This window comes from Bubalus kerabau, chromosome X, assembly GCF_029407905.1.
Source record: "Bubalus kerabau isolate K-KA32 ecotype Philippines breed swamp buffalo chromosome X, PCC_UOA_SB_1v2, whole genome shotgun sequence".
In the NCBI taxonomy this organism is placed as follows: Eukaryota; Metazoa; Chordata; class Mammalia; order Artiodactyla; family Bovidae; genus Bubalus; species Bubalus kerabau.
Genome location: NC_073647.1, coordinates 57,340,763 through 57,355,524, shown reverse-complemented (window position 1 = coordinate 57,355,524; position 14,762 = coordinate 57,340,763). Strand labels below are relative to the sequence as shown.

Genomic DNA, 14,762 nt, shown 5'->3' with positions numbered 1-14,762 from the left:
TTGTTCCTTCACATACCTGATTTATCTAGTATTTTCTTAATTCATTTAACTAAATAAAATGGCAGATGGAGAAAACTTCACAAGAAATCAATGTAAGTTAACTACAGAGCAAATACTATTTTAAAAATCACTATGCAGTGTTTAACAACTCATTTGTCCCAAATTACTAAAGCAAATTTATAAAAAGTAAATTTTCCATGTAAGTGAAATATAAATTTTTTAAACACCACAATGTATCTATAGAGACAGGGAAAATTTTGAAAATAAATTTCTAACACAATTTAATTAAAATAATTGTCATTGTCTTGATGATTCTAATGATTATATGAAACAACGTATTATTCTACTACAATGATGGTCTCTGGGATTATTGAAATGTTAAGAACTATTTTTTCCCTAGCATTTAATGATTCCAGATAGGTATAACTTTTGATCCATGTGCCAACAATTTATATTACCCCTAGTCACATCTAATTTGCTACTTTGAAGATGATATATTCTAGAAAATTAGAAAGTTCATCCTGTTACACAGTATATAAAAGAAGAGTAAACAGGATACAAATAAGGATATTAAAGACTCATCTTTGAATATATTATTAGGTTTCCGTGCATGTGTAAAAGCTGTTTAAGGTTATTATAAATTCTACTGGTTGAAATGTAAATATTTAGTACATTAGATAGATAATAGTTGACATGCTAGGGACATCTAGTATAAATTAAAGCATGCCCATTCTGAGTTTTCCTCCGAATTCTGATAATGAAATTACAAGGACAACATCAAAATGGGTCTACCTGCCTAGATTCTGATTCTCATATTGTGTATCAGAAATACCTGGGAAGGATTATTTTTTCCAAACAAACATCTCTGCCCCACCTCTGATAAGATTGCAATAGGCTCTTTAGGGGGACAATCTGCCTGCAATGCAAGAGACACTGGTTTGATTCCTGGGTTGGGAAGATCCCCTGGAGAAGGGATAGGCTACCCATTTCAATATTCTTGGGTTTCCCTGGTAACTCAGATGGTAAAGAATCCGCCTGCAATGCAGGAGATCTGGGTTCAATCACTGGACTGGGAAGATCCCCTGGATGAGGGCATGGCAACCCACTCCAGTATTCTTGCCTGGAGTGTTCCCATGGACAGAGGAGCCTGGCAGGCTACAATCCATGGGGTCAAAAAGAGTCCCGACTTTTTGACATGACTGAGCAACTAAGCACAGCACAACTCAATTTCTTGAGAATCAGAAAATTACTTAGCCATATTTCACTTTATTGTCATAGATAGAAAAAAACATTGAGAATCCTTGTAGGTTCTATTCCAAAATTTGAGTAGGCAGATACAGGACACTTCTCTTGCTGAGGAATCACTGAGACCTAAGAATTAGGACATACTGAAGAGATATGGTAGTTAAATAAAAATCTAACTGGAAGCATGTTTAGAAGTACAGGGTACCTACCACAATATACAGCAGCTATAGGGCCAATAGGAAAGTGCAGCTAAGAAACACTGATGCAAAACCTTAGCTGTCAATGTAACCAAATGAAAAATACCATGAGACCAGTGAATAGCAGAGATGAGTACATCCTGACAAAAGTGCAAAACTAAGAACAAGAACTATTATGTACCACTTTCTGAAACCTGAGAGTCACCATTTTCTTGACCAGTCATTCAGTAGTATAAAGTAGAAAATGAATGTTCAATTATAAACATAGGGAAATGAAAGCTGGAAAACTAACAACAACAACAAGGGCAGGAAAACACCACATATTAGTAAATGACTAGAGAATACTCAGGAGCCCCCGAGGCCAACAAGTGTCCAAAGACATGATTATTCTCCCAGAAACAGAGGAACAATCCCTGGAGGACAAAGATGGAAAGTAGTGAGTAGGCAGCTCAAAAGCACACTAGAATCCAGACTGTAATATTACCTACAAAATTACATACTGTAATATTAGCTACATAAGGCCACAGTCTTTTCATGAGAGATTTGTGAGAAAAGAAGAATAAATATGTAACATACACTATTAACTAATGAATGTCGCTAAGTTAATTATGTGTGGGAAGAAAGTGTTAGTCACTCAGTCGTGTGTGACTCTTTGGGACCTCATGGATTGTAGTCTGCCAGGCTCCTCTGTCCATGGGGATTCTCCAGGCAAGAATACTGAAGTGGGTAGACATTCCCATCTCCAGGGTATCTTCCCAACCCAGGGGATCAAACCCAGGTCTCCTGTTTGGCAAGTGAATTCTTTACTGTCTGAGGAAGTCCCAAGTTAACCTCATACTGAACCTCTCAGGTCACTTATCATTCACTGCAACCAATTCCTTGGTTTATAAAGTCATGGATGAAAGAACCACTCAAAGTGGAACTGACATAGAAATTTCTGAAACTGCATAGACTCAATCGTATATCTTATTAAAATGGGTCTCAATGGACTTAATTATATGATGATGAGTTTTAACTACTTTCAGTTATCATCAGAATACAAGTTACAGATGCATGCTACACACTAATTTCTCACCAGGAAATTTCCTTGATTTTGGTTATTTCTAATACCCTAGGAATACCTTATGTACATGCTCATTGACATTTGTTTTGTCTTTTCTTTACAGGGTCCTTTTATTCCGTTCTGCTACTTTTACTTCTTATTTATCTCATAGGGCTTGAGTAGATTAAATAAAGAGACTAGTGAGATTTTGCTTATCTCTTTTAACAATGCCATGGCCTTAAACAAACTCCTTCATCAGTTAACACAATAAAGTCATGGCAGCTGCATATCTATTTATAGAACAACTGTGTTGATTTATCCTAGAACAAGCTTATAGTTATTTGAACAATGTTTTTAACAGCATCATAATTAGAGCAAATAACCACACTCAATTTAAGAAATAAAACTGCTTTTCTTTTAGAAAAGTTGCTACAGAATTGGTAGTGAGAATACAATTTTTGTTATGTATCTAGAATATATTAATCAAAATTCAATGCATACTTATGTTGAATATAAAGGAAATCAATCTAAGTTATCAAAGAGGAGAGCAAAAAAATTTTATTGAAAGTTGAAATGGCAAAAAACAAAATAGCAGTCTTTTATGTTCTCAGTATTCAAAGTTAAAGAAAAGAAGTTTCCTTTTGACTTTAAGGAAACCAAAAAAGTCATCACTTCTGGACATATCATTAGCTGAATTCTGAATCCTCAGCTGTATGTTGAGACTAATAATACTGCAATATCCAAAAGTTTGCAAAGCATCTAATGCTTTATAAAAGAAAACAGTAAGGCACATTTACTTACTTGGCTGCAAGTACTTTTGTCTAAAGACAGAAAAACATTAAAGTTCGTAAGCATTATAAAAGTGCACATTCCACTTACTGGTAACATTGTTTTTAATCCTGAACGAAGGAATTCATTCCTTAAATGTATTCGAAAATCAAGCTCATAAGGAGATGTGACAAGCGCATTTATAAACTGCATGCAGGCCACCTGCAATTATAAAGTAAACTGTGTTAAAAAAAAGTTCATTTAATTAAAGAAATACTTAATGCTTTCAGATAACATTTTTTCCATATACTAAAGGCATACAAACATACATTATGAAATATATTAAGAAAGGCAAATATTTATATAAGTATAATGACTATGACTTTATAGTAGAAACAAAGAAATTAACAATAAAGTTTCCGATGTCCAGAGCAATTCTAATGAAGGTAAAATGCATGGTCAAGTACTGCTGTATTTTGCTAAACTATATGAAGGAATAGGATATTTTCTCTGAAAAACTCAAATTTCCAACAGTGTGGATATAGAGCCCTTTAAAAAGATCATAAAATGTATCTTCCATTTCCAGCCATCCTCAGCATGCACTTGGTCTCAATTCTATATGGTTATAAATACTTTCCTAAAATAAATCAAATAAAGCTATGAAAGTATGATATTAAAGAGTAGTGATAACTTAGAGATATTATTACACTGATTTATACTTGCTCCATTCTGTTATTAAATGGATCTGCACAAAATATAGACTATTAAAATATATGATTAAGATGAATTAATTTACTACATAAAAAATGAACGCAAGTGAATTAATATCAACTAGAAGGCACAGTGACAGAAATGCTCATGTGCATTACATGATAAAGTAAATATAAGAGCTTGTTTTCAAGTAAACACGATTCTTTACTTAGACTGACGCTAGAAAATGGGTTTTGGTTTTCCTCTGATACTGTGCCTCCTTATTAAAAAAGAGGGGGGAGTTATTTTCTGGTAATGGCAAGCTAGTAGAGTATCAACCAAATGCTAATTGTCAGGTATTCCAAAGATTTTCCTCATTTTTTAAAAATGCTCAAGTCTAAGGCAATTGGCTGATAGTTTAACTGAAGAGCTGCACATTGAAATTGATTATTTTTAAAGTACATAATGAGTAGTTAGTGTTCAAAGAGCTGAATGCAAGGGGGCCTCTGGAAAATATCAGATTTAGTAAAGATGCTAACTATATATAGAAGGGGACACAAATAAATCAATAGTTAGTATGAGAAAAACACCAGCAAAAGAAAAATATTTCAAATGTTATTCTGGCTTGACCTTATCCAGATCTGTCATTATGATAGTGATTTTTCTCAAGTACAGACAAAATATTAAAAGGTATATTGGTTTTATTTTTATATCTTTATGTTATACAGTTAAGCTGCTTTGGGGTGGATCAAAAATCAAAAGTTGTAGGCATTAAAGAGGATGATCAAGGTTGTCTTTAACATTATTAGCTATCTAAAAGATAATTAAAGAATTTAGTCCAATTTCTATGAATGCTCAAATGTCAAGCTAAATCACTGAGACATCTGACTAAATATTTGCCATTGACTTGGCATTACCTTAAAAGTCATATCAGGTAAGTTATTATAGTGCTTATGCCTTAATGTGTTACTTAACCTTCCTATTCATAATAAGAAAATGTTTAAGTCTTCAAATAGTTTAAATAGGCTGGAATATAAGTTTGCACAGCATACCCATAGCTATATTATCATTGTATTTGCATGACTGATTCTTGTTACGTTACAACTATGACCTGACCAAACAAGCCAAAGTACATGTCCAATCCAAAATTAATAGAGAGAAAAGTTGCCATCTGCTAGGATTGTTTTTGCCAGAAGAAATTCTAGCTTAATGGCTTGTATTAATATCCTACAAGTAAAGAGAACATTTCCATAACAAACAAGTTAATGAGTCTTGGAATTGTACCTTTATACAATAAAAATATTTGGATCATGAAAAAATAAAAATAGTAAAAGTCAAAAAATTAATGAATGTAACAACATCTAAATAATTCCATATTTAGTAAAATAAATGTTGCAATGCTATTAAATACTTAACATGTAATATATTGAATATATAACTAAATGCAGAAAGTAAAGTTACAGCCATTGACTATAGTATAAAATGATTAGCAAATACTTTGAAGTTAGTAGTTTAAACAGGTAAGAGCACTGATTTATTAATGTACTATTTGCTATCAAATTCTAATGGATATTTAATTAATTACAAATAACATAAGATGAATATTCATACTATCATTTCATTTTCCAACATAATCTGCTAAAGCAATGCTCTTTAAGAGGAACATCTATATTGAATGGATATGGAGAACAAAAAAAATCTTTTTAATTATCTCTACCTCTTTATATTACTGCACAATTACTGCCCAGGAGCAAAATCAATCCAATTGTCACTATTTACAAATACAAAGTTAAATTTTTAAAGTGTAATTAGTTTAAAGGGCTGAATATATTATTACTTAATTATAAACATGAAATATCCATTTTGTAGATTCAGAATTTATAGCTAACTACAAACTCCCAAATTATTATCATTATTATTTTCTATTAGCTTTTGTTACCAGACAACTTAGGAGTTTTACATAACGTAATTCACCATCTAATCTCATCCTCACAACAACCATATGAAGTGTTACTATTATACTCATTTCACAGTTGATGTAGCTAAGACTCAAAACAAATAATTTATACAAGGTCACACAGAAAGGAGGAAACTCATGATTCTAAACCATGTAACTTTACTCAAAATACAGTTTAATTTCCAGAACATTCCAGATGCCTAACCAACTCCATTCCTAGACTAACACAACAAAAGATTTTAAGGATTGGTAAGATAATAAAATTTAACTAGTGCATCATGTTTAATATATTAGGAATACCTAACTTTGAAACTACAGGTTAATCAGAAAAATATTTATTTTAACAGTATGTTGTTTAGTATATAAAGTGGGTATCATATGTAAATTAGACTTCAATAAAAATAAAGTCATCATCATAATACATAATGGAATACAAAAGGAAAGAAAGAAGAAAAGGAAAAGAGAGGAAGAGAGAGAAGGAAGGAAAGAGGGAGGGAGAAAGAGAGGAGAGGAGATAGAAAATCGCCCCTGGAATGTGTTAGATTTCACTTTACATAATATAAACAATGATCTATGGGCAGTATTCAATCATACAACATAATGGCCTCTCACTCTCCTTAACTTGTTGCCAATCCCACTCCCTCCACTCCTTATTCAGCATGGATGTGCATGCAAATATATCATACACACACACACACACACAAGCATGCTATTCAATATGAAGCCACTAAATACAATTTAAATGTAGCTTAATTACAATTAAGTAAATTTAAAATCCACTTGCTTGGTCTCATTAGTCACAATTCAAATGTTCAACAGCCACATGTGGCTAGTGGCTCCCATACTGGACAGCATGGATATAGGACACTGCAAAGTCTGAACACAGTACTGCACTGGACACATTACATTAAAAACAGTTCTGTCCCAATATCTAAAACCTAAGCTCCTAGGGGGAAAACACATTCCCGAATAATGAAACTTTCAAAATCGGTATGTTCAACTTCCGAGTACACAAATTTTTAAGAGCATGATTGTCCTTTTTCAATGAAAAATTAATCTGCTTTCAAAAAACAAAAATCTAACTCCAGAGATAGAAAATTAAAAATTATGGGGTTCAAAAGCTAGAAAGAACAGAAAATACACCAATCCAATATTCTCATTTATAGATAAGGAAACTGAAAACCTAGGAAGATTAGCTCATTTGCCCAATACTTTATAGCTAATATGTTTGTGTGTGTTAGTTGCTCAGTCATTTCAGACTCTTTGCAAGCCCATGGACTGCAGCCTGCCAGGTTTCTCTGTCTATGGGATTTTCCAGGCAAGAATACTGGGGTGGGTTGCCATTTGCTTGTTTAGGGGATCTTTTTGATCCAGGGATAGAACCTGGGTCTCCCGTATTGCAGGGAGACTCTTTACCGTCTGAGTCACCAGGGAAGTCCAATAAGAAGCCACAAAGATTGGATTTGAATACAGGCCTCGTGACTTTTAGTCTTGAAATCTTTCTACCACCCTACAATGCACAAACTTGGCATTGCTGAATAGCATTTTCCCCTGTACTGGAAAGAAAACAAGTGCCTTTGAAATGAAATCACGAAGTTTACTATCTAGGTTTCATCTGATGCTTATTTTCTTTATAATGCATCTAAGGTTCAAAATGGTCTGCCACATCTGTTTTAAATCCAGCTTCCATAAGAATTAAAATTGTAAAAGTCTGAATTTTTTTCTTTTTTTTTTAATTTTATTTTTAAACTTTACATAATTGTATTAGCTTTGCCAAATATCAAAATGAATCCGCCACAGGTATTGATAAACATGCTAGGCTAGAACCAAGATTCTGATTTTTGACCAGTAAAAATAGTTTCTGTATTTGCAATGTTATTAAATGATCTCCTTATAAGGAGATATCTATACAATATCTATACAACCTATTGAAAAAATGCATTAACATGTAGATAAAAGCTTTGTGCATGTGACAAAGCATCCAAAAATCTGTGCCATGCATAATTATACTACATTGAGTTACTATCAGTTTTTCTATAACATTATAAGCCTTCCTCTACCATAATAGTATACCTTCTTTCTACAATAATCACCCACATTCTTCAGTCAGAGGATGCTAGTATCTTCATTGTCAGGTGTGGGGTATGGTATAGAAAGTGAAATATCACAAAATTGTTTTTAAACTTCCTAAAGATATGGCTCTAAATTTGTTTATGGTTTTCTTTGTAACCCCTAATTGTTCCCAATAAAATGTTTAAAATATAACAGGTATATTATATTACCTTCGCTGTTCACCTGAAACTATCACAACATTGTTAATCAGCTGTAACCCATACAAAATAAAAAGTTAAAAAATATACATAATGGGTAATAGTCATTAAATATTTCTAACTTTATTGACACGTGACATTACTATAAAAAGAAACTGCATTCAGTTTCTTAAGTGATAGAGAAGGGAAATATTTAAAAGTAAATTATCCTCATTAAATTCCTTGGAAAATGCTAGAACCTTTATTTTAACTCACCAACTCTGAAAACTATACAAACATATATCTGTCTGTGTGATCACAATTCATAGAGCTATGGAGTACAAAAACTGCCAACTCCAGGACATTCTCAAAACAGATTATCCATATTGCCGTTAGCTCTGACAAATTGTACTTTTAAAATGTTATTGACACTGTCAAATATTGACCTTATTAAGTACTTTGTTGACATTAACAAGGTCTTTCTTTATCCCAGCCTAGCAGGAGTTAGGAAGAAAGATAGTTTGAGTCAAAGTAAGTGTCAACCAAGAAAGACACAAATATACAGAGAAAGTTAATTAAGTCAAAAAATGGAGAATTCCAGGCACAGCAAAGCCATGTAGGAAGGTATGGAGGTAGAGGGATGAAATTTCATGAAATGTTCAGGAAATTGGGTACAAGCTGACTGGACCAACTCTATATGTAGCAGAGTGATGGAATATGAGGTTCGAGTTTTAGCAAAAGTTAGATGATGAAGTATTTTGTGTAGACTAGCATTAGACTTTAGTCCTAGGGTCTCTGGGAAGATATTATAGGATTTTTAGCAGTGATATAACAAAAACTGGCTTCCCTGGTGGCTCAACAGTAAAGAATTTGTCTGCCAATGGAGCAGACATGAGTTCTATCCCTGGGTCATGAAGATCCCCTAGAGAAGGAAATGGCAACCCACTCTAGTATTCTTGCCTGGGAAATCCCATGGATAGAGGAGCCTGGCAGGCTACAGTCCATGTGGTCACAGAGTCAGATAGGACTTAGTGACTAAACAACAACATAAAAGAACAGTATTTCAGAAGTATACCTTGTGGAAAATGATTTACAAGGGGCTGGAATGAAGGGTAGAATATATTTAAGAATCTATGGAAATGGAAAACACAGAGCTGTGACAATGCCCTGAAACAAAGTAGTGGTGGGTAGAGGTGATACTATAAAAAGGAAGGGAAATACTATAAAAAGAAAGGGAAATACAGTGATAAGGCTGTAGAACTGGTAACATTTAGTGCCTGAGGTAATGTGGATAAAGAAGAGTAGATTTGAAGATAACTATTTATTTCTGGTTTATGATACTTGGTGGACAATGCTAAGGTTAACTAGGATGGGCAAAGAAGAGAAAAGCAGGTCAAAGTTGAAGAGACTGGAACAGGATAGACAGGATGAAGAAAAGAAGATAAGGACAGTTAAGGACAATATTGAACTTGAAATCCAATAAGGAAGCAGGTGAATATATGTCATCTGTGAGTCAGGATGTATTTAGAATAGAAGAGTTCAGAGAGATTCATCTCATAGAAGTGCTGGAGGAAGTCATAAGGATGGATTAGGCTGCCAAGGATAATGTACAGAATGAGCAAAGGACCAGAGTAAAGGATCAAAGGACTAAGGATAAATCTCTAGGAATAAGTATATTTTAAGGCCAAGCATAGACAAAAGAGATCTTCAACGTAACAAAGAGGTAAAAGAAAACAAGGAGAGCATGGTATCATAGAAGTTGAAGGAGGAGAGAGCTTAGATAGAGTGACCAATAGTGTTGAATGGTGCTGGAGAAGCCCTTATGATGACTTCCAAAGTGTTGTTGCTTTCTGTATTTATGGAGGTCACTAGTGAACTCCCATTACCACAAATGATGGATTTGGCAATTACTCAACTTTGAAACAGATTTAAAATAAAAGACATTCTTTTTTAAGTCAAGTTATTTTTGTATTTGAAACATGATTACATTGTATAAATATCTCTATACCACCCCTTATTGTACTAATTCTACTTTTAAAATGATAATAGTATAAAACTATCAATATATCGAACAAGTTTCCTAAGTAATATCAGACATTTCTTCAACACAGTATTTAACATGCTCATTTATTTTTGCACAAATTTCATTAGTCAAAGCTCCAGTACCTTGTTTTATCATAAATATGTCACTATTGGCAAATGATAAATCATTTATCCAAAGCTACTTCCTCATACGTGATGGTTTGAGTGCAAATTTACAAATAGGCTTAGAGTAAATTCTCAACAGTTGAGAATCACTGTGGAAAGATCTGCACTATAAAGAATCAGTCAATATTTCTGCAGGGTTTGTCTATTTAAGCATGAGTATGTTTTAGAATGGAACTCCTTCTGAAGTGAATTCCTTAATTCCCACATTCTTAAAATATCTTAAATATAACATTATTATTATTATTATTTGCTGACTCAGGAGCATGATTAAATATACGAGTTAGTGAGAGATGACAGAACACATAGATGCCCTCAGGAGCTATTGAGATATATAGAGCTATTTTCCCTGAGACCAAATGAAACTAAATGTTATAATTTTTTAATTACAGTTCCACTCTTTCCTAATGTTTCTATCTCCTCGCCCCTTGCTTTCGTTTTGTCAGCTGTTGCCTCTTGATCATCTCAGTGCACAAGTCTGTCATAAAACATTTTCCAACCTCCCAACTCATGCTTCTAGTCTGCTATGGATAGACAATAAGATACCACAGAGAGAGAGGCTCTGATTAAAGACGAAAAGTCTTTGTCATCATGAGGCTTACTTGGTGTACTTGTTGACACTTTGTAGATTGCTCATATTTTCTTTTTCTTTTACTTCCTTTTTGGTTCCAAGTTATATTCCAAAATGATAAATCTCTCAAAAAGGTTAGGTCAGGGTAAGTGAATCAACCATGTATTCACTTCTATGTTTTGAGTACCATACCTAATTATAACATGCACAACTTGTGAATTATCTTCAATGTGTTAGATAATATTTTTTAGATGTATTAAATCAAAATAAAAACACTTCTGCACACAGCTTCTGAAATACTTTAAGACATATTGCACGTTTCAGACTAATACCAGCCTGTGAAGACTAGGACTTTTCTTGTAATCTCTCATGGGAGGTTAGCTATATGACTTTCTCTTTCCATAAACAACTATTATTTGGAGGAATAAATTAGGGGCTGGGGAACAACATATACACATTACTACACATAAAATAGATAACCAATAAGGACCTACTGTATAACACAGGGAATTATAATCAATATCTTATAATAACCTATAATAGAAGAGGATGTAAAAATATATACATGTCTGTGTGTATGATATATATAGCTGAATCACTTTGCTGTACAAATGAAACTAACACAACATTGTAAATGAACTATACTTCAATATAAATATTTTTAAATAATAAAAATAAGTTAAAGGGGAAAAAAAAAACTATTATTAACAGTCAGTATACCCTAGCTTTTCCTCTTGGGCTACATAAAAATTAGTTTCAACTATATGTTGGTATTAGCTCACTCTGTCTTCTCTGAAGGGACTGGCAGACTACTCTGGTCTCTCTTTTTACCTCCTGGAAACCCTTCTCCTGTCTCCCACTCTACCATATTACTGGTTTTCTATCAGCAAAGATAATTTTCTGGAAAATTCCTGTGATCCTTCAAGACCCAATTAAAGCATCACTTCATCACTGAAGCCTTCCCTGACTTATGCAGAATATACCTAAACTTGCCTTCCTTTGTGTCCTCATTAAACCTTACCAAGACGAAAGGGACATGGCTGGAGGAGGCGCTGCTGTTCCAAGCAAGGTGTTCTGCATGATAAAATGTTTGAGGGCATTTAAAAATCTACACCACATTTGGAAAACACAAGGCTTAGTATGGCTAAAACCTATGGTACATTTGGGAGATCACTGGGGCCTAAGGCCAGAATGTTAGGTTGGGGCCACACTGAGAGAGCTCATTCATCGTGTTTAGGATTTCCACTTTTACCAAGCAATGGGTATAGGTTTCTAGGAATGCTACTATGTTAGAATCAGATTTACTCTTGAAGGATAACTGACAACAGTACAAAACACTTGTCTGGAGGGGGAAGAATCTATCAGTTTGGGATACTAATTAGAAAATAGCTAGAATAATATTGCTGGGAGAATATAAATGCAGTGGAGATAGTGAAACTGGATAGATTAATAGTCTTCTGTAAGACTTGATGATTAATTGGATGCAGGGAACAAAGAAGAAGGAAGTCTTAAGGAAAACCAAAGGTTAGGCAGAAGATGATACCTCTATATTATCTAAAATGAGAAAGACAAGAAAAAGAGATTTTCTTTTGGGAGGAAACCATATTAATGGAAAGAGAAATGAGCCAATTTTACTAAAAGGAGGTAGCATACAGTGGTTAAAAACAAGTACTCTGGAGCCAGATACCCTAGGGTCTAATTGGGCTTTACCTCTTATTTACTATGTGACTCTAGAGAAGTTATCTAACCTCTATGAGCCTCAGCTTACTCATCTATTAAATGGGGATACTAGTTCTCTATCACTCTCAGAGAATTAGTGTGAGATTTAAAAAGAGGTAACATGTTAAAGAACATCAGCACATGGTTTATAAAAGCTAATTTGGCTTTCATATTTTTATCATGCTTCTAAAATATGCAGTTAGCTATTTGGACAGGTAGGTTTGAATACAGACATGAGCCAGACAAACTTGGGGGAATCAGTAGAATACAGCTGGATTTTATTAAAGCTAAAGAAGCAATTGAGAGTAATCAGATATGTGTGTACATATAAATGTATATGTATCTGAGCTTATATATGTGTGTACATATCTACATATATACAAAAATGATGACAAAATAGGACCAAGCAAAGAACATAAGGAATAAAATATCCAAGAAGAAGAAATGCACAGAGGCAATAGAGAAAGAACAATTAGGGGTAGTCAGAGAGCAATGAGCCGATGGTGCCTAGAAAGGCAAAGGTAGGAAAATTTTCAAGAAGGGAGCCACCAGGATTGGAAAGAAGTCACTGGATTTTGAAATTCAAGAACCACTGTCATCACTCTTTTTAAGAACTATGAAAAAGTTGAGCTGTGAAAGTTAATTTAGGAAACAGAGAAAACAAGTATGGATGAGTCTTTTACAGACTTAGACTATAAAATGAAAAAGGAAGATGAGAGGCTACTTCAAAAGATAAGAAGGATCAAAAGAAGGCATAGGAGACTTGGGAAGTATGGAGAGACTTGACAAGGCTACTCAGCTGAAGGAAAGTCAATGAACAGAGAACATACAAAGATATATGATTTATTGTCTATTTCTTGAACTACTGAAGATAATGAAACTCCTATCATGGGTACAGAATTTAATTTTAAAGATGACCTAGAAAACCTCTGTGAAAAGTTAATAACCTGTTTTGAAATCCAAAAAGGATGGAGGAGGGGGTATAGTTGTTATTTAAAAATAAAATTTGTCCTGTATTTTAACAGAATTACTTCAGATACTGTAATAACATTTTGAGAAGTCTCAGGATACAGAAATAGAAAAGTAATTCTGGTAAAATACAGCACTAATTTTATTTTTTAAACAACAGATTTAAACTTTTGTTTTTCATGCTGTATTCTGAATATATTTTGAACCTTCAGATATTTGTTTATCCACGTGAAATAATCCAAATAAACAAACCCACCTCACAATTCTTGTGAGAGTAATTGTCTCTGTATATAACAAATTATTAATTTTGTACCTCATTAAAACAGGAAATTTCAAATTGTGATTTGTATATGCTTGCATCTGTAATCAGTATTCAATAACTTCTTGAATACCTAGCAAGATAATGATCCTTCCATATGTTACTTGTTAACAATTTGCCATTTTATCATTCCATTCAGTCCAGCTTCCTGAAGGCTAGCAAATGTCACTCTCATTTCACTGTGTAGGCTGAACTATTCTGTAGCAGGGGTGTCATTTTAAAGGTCAGACAATGCAATAAACAAATACTGACATCACAGAAATCTGGCTTCAAATCACAGCTTTACCTCTCAACAGTTGTGTGAATTTAAGGGAGTGATTTGAGTAATCAAAACTTTGAATACATACATTAACATTTAATTCCTCCTAAGCAAACTCTAGAAGACGAGAACAAACTCCTACATATGATTGAAAGACAGTTAAATTTAGGTAAGCCCAGGCACATAAATATAAACAAGGATTTCAAGCAGTCATCTAAAAAAGACAGTTTCCAAACCTTTCGGTAGAGATACTGTATTTTATTGAGAGAAAATGATATAACAAGAAGTATATTTTTAAAAAGGAAAGCACTGAAAAGAAATCCCAAGTAATAAAAAATATAATACACTGGCCTTAAAAGGCACACCATAAAAGTTTATCCAAAATGCTCTTCATAGAGTAAAAGCAACAATTAACAAACTTCCTCAAATATTTGGAAAGGGATTACACTTTTGTGACACTACAATATTCTCTTTGGACAAGCCAATTTATCTGCTGTTGTCTGAAACTCTGGCAAAAACAGATAATGACATATAACAATACAATTAAAAAGGGGAAAAGAAACTGTTTTATA

General features: G+C 33.5%; 1 protein-coding gene across 12 annotated transcripts in view; it reads right to left on the bottom strand.

Annotated features, from left to right (window-relative positions):
• The window catches only part of DIAPH2 (diaphanous related formin 2), a 981,259-nt gene that overhangs the window by 679,071 nt on the left and 287,426 nt on the right, over nucleotides 1–14,762 (bottom strand). For all 12 annotated transcript variants that reach the window (XM_055563966.1, XM_055563967.1, XM_055563965.1 and 9 more), the window contains one exon: nucleotides 3,364–3,474. In XM_055563966.1, coding sequence (XP_055419941.1) covers nucleotides 3,364–3,474 — 111 coding nt within the window. The remainder of the gene's footprint in view (nucleotides 1–3,363; nucleotides 3,475–14,762) is intronic.